The sequence below is a fragment of the Babylonia areolata genome, chromosome 11 (assembly GCF_041734735.1).
Source record: "Babylonia areolata isolate BAREFJ2019XMU chromosome 11, ASM4173473v1, whole genome shotgun sequence".
Classification (NCBI taxonomy): Eukaryota; Metazoa; Mollusca; class Gastropoda; order Neogastropoda; family Buccinidae; genus Babylonia; species Babylonia areolata.
This window is the reverse complement of record NC_134886.1, coordinates 6,758,154-6,769,932: the sequence shown is the minus strand read 5'-3', so window position 1 is coordinate 6,769,932 and position 11,779 is coordinate 6,758,154. Positions and strand designations below refer to the sequence as shown.

The following is an 11,779-nucleotide window of genomic DNA, read 5'->3' as shown; positions in this document are numbered from 1 at the left end:
GAAGAGTAACATCATAAAATGGCAGAACGCAATGGCTGCCACTTTGTACAGAGTGCGGAACTTAAGTGGAAACCAGTGAAGCTCTTTCAGAAGTGGTGTAACATGATCAACTTAAGTTTTCTCAGTCAGTACAGTCTGAATCTTCGTATTTCAACTGTGTACGATTACTTCCCTGTGCATGTCCCATTGTGTCCCCCCCCCCCTCCCCACTCCCCTGCCACACAAACAAACAAAAAAAGAACATGAAGTAAACTAATATGAAACACACACACACACACACACACACACACACACACACACACACACACACACACACACACACACACACAGAGGGTACATACTGGAAACAAAATTACAAACAAACAACAACAAAAACAACAGTACACACACACACACACACACACACACACACACACACACACACACACACACACACACACACACACACACACACACACACACACACAGAGTGTGCGTCAATGAAATCGCACCAGCAGGTGAAGTAGTCTGTGCCAGGTAATCATCATTATAATCATTATCATCATCATCATTATCATTCACACCACCCACGGTGTCAATATCGTGCGTTCAATGAAACAAAAAGTACGTCCTGATGTCATTGTCTGTCTCAGTGACAGCAAACTCTGTGACAGGATGTTTAATCAAAAGATCCATGTTTAGTGACTCAGCAGCAGTGCAGGGTCTCCTCTGGTGTGTGGCCTCCTGGCGACCTAATATCGATGGTTCCCTGTGGACTGCCGACGCTGGAACTACGACGGACAAACCCGGGTGTGGCCGTGTATGGGGGAATCTAAAATGAGCGGCGTGGGAGTAATGCCACTGAAACGGTGCAGATGACGGGGGCAGCAAAAAAAAAAAAAAAGGAAAAAAGATCCATGTTCATGACTCGTACTGTCATTAAAAAAAAATACTGTTGCTCTTTTTGTGACAGAGAAAAGCAAGGAAGGAAGGATAGAAGGATGGAATGAAGGATGAAAAGAAGGGAGGAATGGAGGAAAGAAGGAAGGAAGGAAGGAAGGATAGAAGGGAGGAAGGAATGAAGGATGAAAAGAACGGAGGAATGGAGGATAGAAGGAAGGAATGAAGGATGAAAAGAAGGGAGGAAGGATAGAAGGAAGGAAGGAAGGAAGTACAGTGTGAACGTCTAACCGCCATATGTATGTACAACAGTGTCATTTTCTTTGCACCACGAGTCACGAAACATTGTCAAAATTTTGCAGGTAACTCACAATGCCAGCACTCTTTCATTCATTAACATTCCATTCACCGAGTCCGACTGAGAAAGTTTTTATCCCCTATTCGTTACAAACAGAAACTTTTTTTCCCCCATTCGTTTCCATATGATATTTCAACACGCCATCAGGTGGTCTTGGTTGTTCTCTGAAGCCACAGAAATCAGCTCAGTTCAGTTCAGCGAGGCGTTACTGCGTTCGGGAAAATCCACATCCGCTTGTGCCTATTATATTCCCAGCAGATGCCTGACCAGCAGCGTATCCGAACGCGCTTAGAAACCATGGAAAACGCTCATCGATAAAACAGGATGGTGCTGCTCCTTCAAAACACAGGTGGTCCTGGAAACAGGATGGGAAGAAACGACACTGAAATCCTCACACACACACACACACACACACACACACACACACACACACACACACAGAGGAAGAGAGAGAGAGAAAGAAAGGAAGAAAAGTATAAAACAAGTTTTGACACCTGTAAGTACAGAACAAACCCACCACTCACGGTCTAACCAGTGGGAAGTTTGTTGGGAAGACTTTACAAAGTCGCCATTGTCCCCGTCCATCATACTGGGGAAAGGAAAGCAAAAAACGGGGACCAGAAGACGAAGTGAAGTGCGTGCGTTGAGAGAAGAAGAAGGGGTAGACGAAGGAGGAGGAGGAAGAGGAGGAGGAGGAGAAGAAGAAGGAGGATGAGGAGAAGAAGGAGGAGGAGGAGAAGAAGAAGAAGGAGGAGGAGGACGAAGGAGGAGGAAGAGGAGGAGGAGGAAGAGGAAGGACACTCCGCCACCATCAAGTATTGCAGTGGGTGCACACGGTTTCAGGAGAACTGCCGTTGGACAGCTTGACCACCAGAGCGGAGTGAGACCGCTCGCTGTCCGTGTGCGGAGGGGGAAAGGAGGGGGGGAACCCGTTGAAGGAGATCCGCCCGTTGGCGGAGGACCTGGTGCCCGTCCCGAAGGACGTACGGCTGCGGGAAGACCTGCGACTGTAGTCGTGGCGGTAGCGGTGCTGGTGGTGGTTGTGTAAGTGAGGTCCCCCGGGCTTCATGAGGGCCATGAGGGTGTTCCGGAAGTCCCTGCTCATGGAGCAGTACAGCACGAAGTTGACGCCGTTGTTGATGAGCGCCAGCATGTCCATGAGGTCGCCCAGCGGCACGTACACGTTGAGGAAGAACCCGCGGAGGTTGACGCTGAGAACGATGAGGACGGCCTGCGGAAGCTCCGTCACCACGAACAGAACGATCACCACCAGCAGCATCCTCGTGGTGCGCGAGTTGTCCGTGCCGGACCTGATTCCTCCCGCGCCGCCGCCGCCGCCTCTTCCGCTGCCGCCGACGGAGGAGGAGTTGGTGGACATGCGGCGCAGCTTCTGGCGGAGGTTGGCGCGCAGGGTGGTGAGGAGCAGCCCCCCGTAGACCACCATGAGCACGCAGGGCAGCAGCTTGGCCAGCAGGGAGTACAGCCACAGGTTGAGCAGCACGATGGTCTTGGTCCGCTCCGTGGCCAGCTGCAGCTCCTCCATCACCCACACCGTCTGGTTGGAGGAGCTCATCTGGGTGACATCATCATCGTCAGTCATCAGCATCGTCATCATCACGTCACTGTATGCTGTTGTCTGAGCAATTCTTCGAGGAAACATTTATCATAAATAATAAGAATAAGAATAAGAATAACTTTATTATCCCCAACTGGAGAAATTTGGTCAGGTGCATTATCACAACACAGACAAGTAAACAACATGGGGACCATAACTGTAAAAGTCAACAACAGCTTTTACGAATATTACGAAGACACAAATGTAAAAAAAAAAAAAAATATCACATACACCGTTTCATGCATACATCCACACACTGCAGGTAATAACTAGTATTCTTAATGTAAAAACAAAAAGAATTAAGAAACATTATTTGAATATAATTACAAGCATAGCCTACTATATTGCACATTGATTATAATAGACAGATAAGATAAGAACAAAGATAAATTGCGGAAAACCACAACCAGATAATCAGTACCCACCCACACCCACGCGGATTACTTGATTAAACAAGAGTAATAAACATATGTTCTCAAATAAAAGCATTTCTCATATTCGCTTTTAAAACATTGCAATTCATTATTACATCGTAATTATTAACAGAAATATATTTAGAATATGGACGTTAGCATTGGACATATTCCATTGTACATTCATCCTGCATATTGCACATTCATATTAACCAATTGTCACGTTTTTAAGCTCAGTAAACACACACACACACACACACACACACACACACACACACACACACACACACACACACACACACACACACACACACAGACACACACACACACACACACACAGACACACACACACACACACACAAGCACACGCACACACACAACTAGAACAAGGTCAACCTATCATGCACGGTCTTCACTTAAAAGTTCTGTAGCGTCGTCCTGATGGCAATAGCTCATAATACTTTGCTAAAATATGGGTGTCGTCAGTTGCAATCTGCCTGCTCTTTTTAACCACTCGACTTTCATACAGCTCTTGCATACTGGCTTGTTTCACTCCCACAATTTTACTGCATACACTCATGACATCGTTCAAAACACGCTTACTCCTCACTCCCAAACTTCCATACCAGCACATAAATGAAACTGTGAGCACGGACTCAATCTGACACTTGCAGATTAGCATGTTTTATAAAGAAACATAACTTATTCTGAAAATGCGTGTTTTTTTCATTTTTATACTTGTTACTTTATAAGCACTATCTCTCTCTCTCTCTCTCTCTCTCTCTGTGTGTGTGTGTGTGTGTGTGTGTGTGTGTGTGTGTGTGTGTGTGTGTGTGTGTGTGTGTGTGTGTGTGTGTGTGTGTGTGTGTGTGTGTGTGTTTGCTGGACTCGGCTATGGGCTGATATGTTGTGCTGGGTGAGTGACGAGCCTATGAATGCACAGTTAATTTCCTAATGGATAAATAAAGATATATTGTATTGCATGTCATGCATTACCAGGTCAGTGCTGGGCTATTGCGTGCAAAAACATAATCGTGTCAATAATATGTCACTGTATTTCGTATACATGATCACGTCAGCGTTACGTAAGTGTGTGTTATGCGACATCACGTCAATGATAGGTCATTGTGTATTATACGCCATCAGGTCTTTGTGTGTTCTTATACATGATCGCGTCAATAATTGTGTCGCTGTGTTTTACATATGATTACGTCAGTGTTACGTAATTGTGTGTTATATATCATCACATTAGTGACAGGTCATTGTGTATCATGACGTCATCACGTCAGCGCTAGGCCATTGTGTGTTATACGTGATTGCGTCAATGACATGTCACTGTGTTTTATGCACGATCACGTCAGCGTTATGTAATTGTTTCATACATCATCACATTAGTCATAGTGTGTTATGCGTCACCAGGTCAGTGATAGATCATTGTGTGTTACACGTCATCACGTCACTGTTACATAATCGTGTCAATAATATGCCATTGTGTTTCTTATATATGATCACGGTAGTGTTACGTAATTGTGTGTTATACTTCATCACATCAGTGATAGGTCATTGTGTGTCCTACGTCATCACAGTCAGTGATAGGTGATTGCATATTATACATGATCACGCCAATGACATGTCACTATGTTTTATCCATAACCATGTCAGTGTTTAGCAATTGCGTGTGTTATACATCATCACATTTGTGATAGGTCATTGTGTGTCATACGTCATCACAGTCAGTGATATGCCACTGTGTTTTGTGCATGATCACATCAGTGCTGCGTAATTGTGTGTGTTATACGTCATCACATAAGTGATAGGTCGTTATGTGTTATACGTCATCACGTCAGTGATAGGTCATTGTGTGTCATACGTCACCAGATTAGTGACAGGCCATTGTGTGCGACGCCTCCCCACGTCAGTGTTATGTTAATGTGTGTTATACATCATCACGTGGTCATAGTCTGCTGCGTCAGTCACTTCGATGATGAACCATTACCTCTCATGTGACCACTGCATTCATGATGACATATATCAACATCATTACGGCTAGCCTGACTAGCACAGCAAGACGACATCATTATTCACGAGACGATGGATGGGGGAAAAAAAGTAAATCGAAAGAGAGAGAGAGAGAGAGAGAGAGAGAGAGAGAGAGAGAGAGAGAGAGAGAGAGAGAGAGAGAGAGTGTATGTGTAATAAAGAAGTCGATTCCACCTTCTCTGGGAGAACTGCTTTACTTTTTGCACAGGAACATTTTGTGACGATACCGTCATACAACACGATGAAACAAAACACGACACAACACGACACGACACAAGACAGTACAAGACAAGACAAGACAAGACTTGATGCGTTGCAATGAGATGCGTTGCCTTGCGATGTGATACTTTACAATGGGACACAGCCGAAACCAACCCAACCCAACCCAACCCAAGCCATCCCAACCCAGTACAACCCATTAGAACCCATCACAACAAAACCCAGCCCAGCCTAGCCCAGCCCAACTCAACCCAGCCTAACAGAACACGATGCCACTCCAATAAATTATCCCCGCAATGGCTGACAGTCACGGTCGGCATCAAACAAACAAACAAACAGTGGGCTAACACGCTGCGATCAATCTGCCACCGGAGCCTTCTCACATGACTTCTACCCCGTACCATTGCTTCATTGGATAGGGAGTTGATTTACCACCACACCGTCACATCAACACGAAATAATCGCCACTCGCTCACACACGGTGGCCATTGGAGAGGGCCGCTTCAGTAAACACATCAATACAATTGCATTCATAACCAGATGGTGCAGGAGATTAAGACGAGACGATTTTTTTTTATATTAACGACACACACACACACACACACACACACACACACACACATACACACTTTTACCCCCCACACCCCCTCCCACAACCCCTACCCCCACGGTTTTTTTGTTTTGTTTTGTTTTTCCCCGTCTAATATCACTTCAGGTGGAAAGACGTTAAACTGAAGACCACACACACACACCCACACGCACACACACACACACGCATATATATATATATATAATATATATATATATATATATATATATAGAGAGAGAGAGAGAGAGAGAGAGAGAGAGAGAGAGAGAGACAGACAGACAGACAGACAGACAGACAGAGACAGAGTCATCGAAACTGGACCTCTCTCTCTAACTCTCTCTCCCTCTCTCTCTGTATGTCTCTGTCTCTGAGTATCTCTGTCTCTGTTTCTGTGTCTCCTAAACTAGGACAAAGGTGAAAGAATCAATGGTAAACAAAAATGAAGAAAAAAAAGAGAGATCAAAACACAATAAAACACACACACACACACACACACACACCACAACACCCAGCCTCACTTCTTCGCCATCGCCACCTTCACTATTCCATCATCTACAGCTGTTCCGTTCAGAACAAAGGAAAATTGATCATGATAAGAGTAACGGTTCGAAGACCATCGAACACCTATATGTCAGTACAGAAGCTCTCTCTCTCTCTCTGTGTCTCCATTGTTTGTTTCTTATTGAAGCAGAAATTGACTGCTTGTGAGTGTGAACACCCCCCCCCCCCCACACACACACACACACACTTTTACCCACCCCACACTCCCTCCCACAACCCCTACCCCCACGGTTTTTTTTTGGATTTTTTTCCCCGTCTAATATCACTTCAGGTAGAAAGACGTTAAACTGAAGACCACACACACACACACACACACACACACACACACACACACACACACACAAACACATATATATACATATATATATATAGAGAGAGAGAGAGAGAGAGAGAGAGAGACAGACAGACAGACAGACAGACAGACAGAGACAGAGACAGAGAGACAGAGAGAGAGAGAGACAGACACAGAGAGACAGACAGACAGGCAGACAGACAGAGACAGAGTCATCGAAACTGGACCTCTCTCTCTAACTCTCTCTCTCTCTCTCTGTATGTCTCTGTCTCTGAGTATCTCTGTCTCCTAAACTAGGATAAAGGTGAAAGAATCAATGCTAAACAAAAATGAAGAAAAAAAAGAGAGATCAAAACACAATAAAACACACACACACCACAACACCCAGCCTCACTTCTTCGCCATCGCCACCTTCACTATTCCATCATCTACAGCTGTTCCGTTCAGAACAAAGGAAAATTGATCATGATAAGAGTAACGGTTCGAAGACCATCGAACACCTATATGTCAGTACAGAAGCTCTCTCTCTCTCTGTGTCTCCATTGTTTGTTTCTTATTGAAGCAGAAATTGACTGCTTGTGAGTGTGAACACACACACACACACACACACACACACACACACACACACACACACACACACACACACACACACACACACACACACACACAAGAATCAAGAATATTTAATCCTTTGACCCCTTTTGGGACATGGAGGATATTATATAACAGCAATAGTATGTTACACCAAAATTAAACATAAACAATTAAAATAACATAACTAGCAGAAACAGAATACAAACTATATGAAACACAATATAAATGATGATAGTATTTTTTTTCTAGTATTAATCCTCAGGATAGATCAGGGAGATGTGGATGAATGGAGGGTTGGGAGAAACTGGGCAAATGAGGGTAAAAATGTGGGTGAAACTTGGAAGAAAAAAAAACAACAAAAACAACAACAACAAAACAACTCTAAGTACAGTTACAGGAAATTACTTAAAGGACTTCGTAAAAGAGAAGTCGTTAAGTCGTGGTGTGAAGTCAGTTAATAATGGCGGAAACTAAAAATTGCTACAGACGAATCGGGAGGAAAAAAACCCAAAAAAACAGATCACAGCTTTAGATTTAGCAGAGCAGCACCAAAGATGAAAATTTAAGACGTTCGCGTCGTTCCACAAAAACTGTTGCACAAATCGACGAATCAGCAGAACTATGTCATACGATCTCACCGAATTTTCACCAGATAAATTCCAAGACAACAGTAACTATCAAGCGCAATCACTCACACATAATCCCCTCCCCCCCCCACCCCCCAACACACACAAACACCGCCCGTCCCTCCAGCTAGCCCCCTACGCTCCCCACCCCCACACCCCCCACCCCCGACCCTTCCACCCACACATACACACAGAGACTCACCTGAAAGGGGTACAGCCTGTTTGTCAGGTAGTTAGGGATGAGCCCCACCACGGCCAGCACGGTCACCATCAACACCGCCAGGCGGGCTCGCACGAGTCGTCGGATTCGTGTGAGGTGGCCCTTAGCCGGCGAGAAGATGTGCTTGTATCTGAAGATGGCCAGCGTCACCCCTAGCCACACGGACACAGTGTGGGAGGTGGCGGAGAAGTTGATGTGGAAGATCATGAACTGCATCCATGACTTGCTGTGACAGAGAGAAATACGTGTTGTTGTTGTTTCTTAAGGAACGAGAGAGCTGCATCCAGGACTTACAGTGGCAGAGAAAAAACAACAAACAAACCATTTTTGTTTAAAGGAATCGAAAGAACACATCCAGGACTTAGCGTGACAGACAGAAAAAAACTCCTTTTTTTTCAAGGAACGAGAGAACTGCATCCTGAACTTACTGTGAGAGAGAGATAAATTTTTTTTTTTAAGGAATGAGAGAACTGAGAGAGAATGCGAATGCGAATACTTTATTCATTATAAAGCCATAAGACTCTGAAATCTGGAGGCAATATTGCACTGGGTCTTAGTGCTGCAGCCTTGGGGGCTAGTTGGCCTTTGGGAACCATCCCAACGCTGACTGTCCTGACACCCTCTTGGCCGACAGAGTAGGGATGTAATTTGGGCAAGACACTCTCCGCTATGATCAAATTCTAGCCCAGATAGTCAGAACAGTGGATGTCTCCTCTGCTGTCCTGGTGGTCATAGTCGGACACAACTGACCATAAGGCCATAGCACCTCATAAAGGGGTGCACATAAACATACAAGCACACAACAGCCTACCAAGATGTTTGTTATACATGCATAACAACGTTCACGTCAAACGAAATTGATGTTTAAATCATATCATCAAGACAATACATTATCTCTAAATCTAAATGTACTGAACAAGAAAACTGATGGAAATTCCGAACATCACTCTCTTTCATGGACGATACCAGCAACCTAAATTTACAGGTAGAGAGAGAGAGACAGAGACAGACAGACAGAAAGAGACAGACAGAGAGACAGGCAGATAATCGGTGATGATGATGATGATGATACTGATGATATGGGCATTTGTATAGCGCCTATCCTCGGTCGGACACCAAGCTCTAAGCGCTTTACAAACACGGAGTCATTTGCACAACATGCTACCTATCTGGGTAGAGCTGACTGACAGCTGCCATTAGCGGCTCATCATTCGTTTCCTGTGTCATTCTATCAAGAGTTTCAGTTTCACTTTCACTTTCTCAAGGAGGCGTCACTGCGTTCGGACAAATCCATACACGCTACACCACATCTGTTGAGCAGATGCCTGACCAGCAGCATAACCCAACGCGCTTAGTCAGGCCTTGAGTGCATGCTTACATATTTGTGTACCTATGAAAGGGGATTTCATTTTACGTAATTTCGCCAGAGGACAACACTCTCGTTGCCATGGGTTCTTTTTCAGTGCGCCAAGTGCGTGCTGCACACGGGACCTCGGTTTATCGTCTCATCCGAAAGACTAGACGCTCAGTTTGATTTTCCAGTCAAACTTAGGAGAAAGGGCGAGAGCGGGAATCGAACCCACACCCTCACGGACTCTCTGTATTGGCAGCTGAGCGTCTTAACCATTCTGCCACCTTCCTCCTCACAAGAGAGAGAAAGAAAGAAAGAGAGATGAAGAGAGAGAGAGAGAGAGAGAGAGAGAGAGAGAGAGAGAGAGAGAGAGAGAGAGAGAGAGAGAGAATTTTACAATTCGAATTTCAGTTTCAAGGTGTCAAAGCGCCCAGACTGAAGCATTTAGGTGGTATATGCTACACATCTGCTTAAACAAAGAAACACAAATACAACGGATGGTGTTGCAGTGACATCAAGAGTCTGGTGGGTTCAAGATGGTATAGGCGTGTAACCACAGATCCCGGTTTGTGCAAAACGGTTTCACACTAGATTATCTGTTCTGGCATCTCTGTCTTTTGTAGTTTACACCTCTTTAACACTCGCTGTTGACGTTCAGCTGTCAGGGCACGGAAGAATGTTTGAGTGACTGTTGTGTTATACATACATACATGCATATATATATATATGTGTGTGTGTGTGTGTGTGTGTGTGTGTGTGTGTGTGTGTGTGTGTGTATGTGTGTGTGTGTGTAATTGTTTTGTGTGTGTCTGACTGACTCTAGGGGAAATACAAGGAAGTGTTACTGACGGCAAAAAACCAAAACAAACGTCAACAAATTAACAACAACAAACAACAACAACAACGCACAACACACACACACACACACACACACACACACACACACACATGGTAACATGTAAACAATTTATCCATTAAGGAACGTATCGTTCCGAAAATTTGGAATATTTGACAGATTGATGTGTTTGTTTTTCTTCTCTCTCTCTCATTATATATATATATATATATATATATATAGTGTGTGTGTGTGTGTGTGTGTGTGTGTGTGTGTGTGTGTGTGTGTGTGTGTGTGTGTGTGTGTGTGTGTGTGTGTGTGTGTGTGTGTGTGTGAAATAGAGATGCCAATCAGGATGTGAAAAGAGTAGTTTTAACTCTCTCCATACGAACGGCGAAAGAGACGACGTTAACAGCGTTTCACCCCAATTACCACCATCAAAATATTGCAAGCAGAAGGCTCTTATACTGAAGAGGTGAATGTTGACAAAGAATACCACAATTCTGACGACGGAAGCTAAAGGTTGGGTCATTGAGACACCCACTGGACATCCGAGGGGTCTGTGTAGAGGAGAAGAGAGGACTGGCCGTACTGAATGAGTTAAAAAAAGAAAAGGATGCCTGCTCTTGGCATAAACCCAACGCACTGGTCAGTCCTTTAGCCACTCCCCCCCCCCTCCCCCTTCCACACCCCCCTACCCCCTCCCTCCGCCGGGGTTTGTATAACACATTAACATTCAATGAATTAAGATACGAGATCAAACTGTTCTCGGTCTAACCAATAAAGCCTAGCTGGAGAGACCCGACTTTCCTACTGTTCAGCATTGTCTTCCTTGACTGCAATGCACTGGGTCCAGCGGTGTTCAAGCACAGCCATCTCTGCGTTGAAGAAGGCTGCATCTTGCGCCCCGAAAATGCCTCAGCATCACGTCATCTCCACTCCCAAAACGGTGCCCACGTAGATGGGATTTCAGTTTGGGGAAACTCAGATCAGTCTGATGGAGGCAGGTCTGGTGAGTAAGGGGGTGGGGCAAAAGTTGAAAACCCACAGTTGGCTGCCTCAGCCACTGCCACTTGCGCAGTGTGAACTAGCGCATTGTCCTGTCAGCAAAAGAACCCCTGCTCGGAGCTTTACTCGGCGTTTTTTCTTTCATGGCTTCTTTAAGTTGGCGCGGTTCTGACACATGG

The 11,779-nt window shown here is 44.9% G+C and overlaps 1 protein-coding gene across 2 annotated transcripts in view; it reads right to left on the bottom strand.

The window, feature by feature from the left end:
• Window positions 1-392: 392 nt before the first annotated feature.
• The window catches only part of LOC143287280 (G-protein coupled receptor dmsr-1-like), a 48,218-nt gene continuing 36,831 nt past the window's right edge, over window positions 393-11,779 (bottom strand). For both annotated transcript variants that reach the window (XM_076595223.1, XM_076595224.1), the window contains exons 3-4: window positions 8,389-8,632; window positions 393-2,810 (exon numbers count right to left, since the gene is read on the bottom strand). In XM_076595223.1, coding sequence (XP_076451338.1) covers window positions 2,049-2,810; window positions 8,389-8,632 — 1,006 coding nt within the window. In that variant the 3' untranslated portion in view covers window positions 393-2,048. The remainder of the gene's footprint in view (window positions 2,811-8,388; window positions 8,633-11,779) is intronic.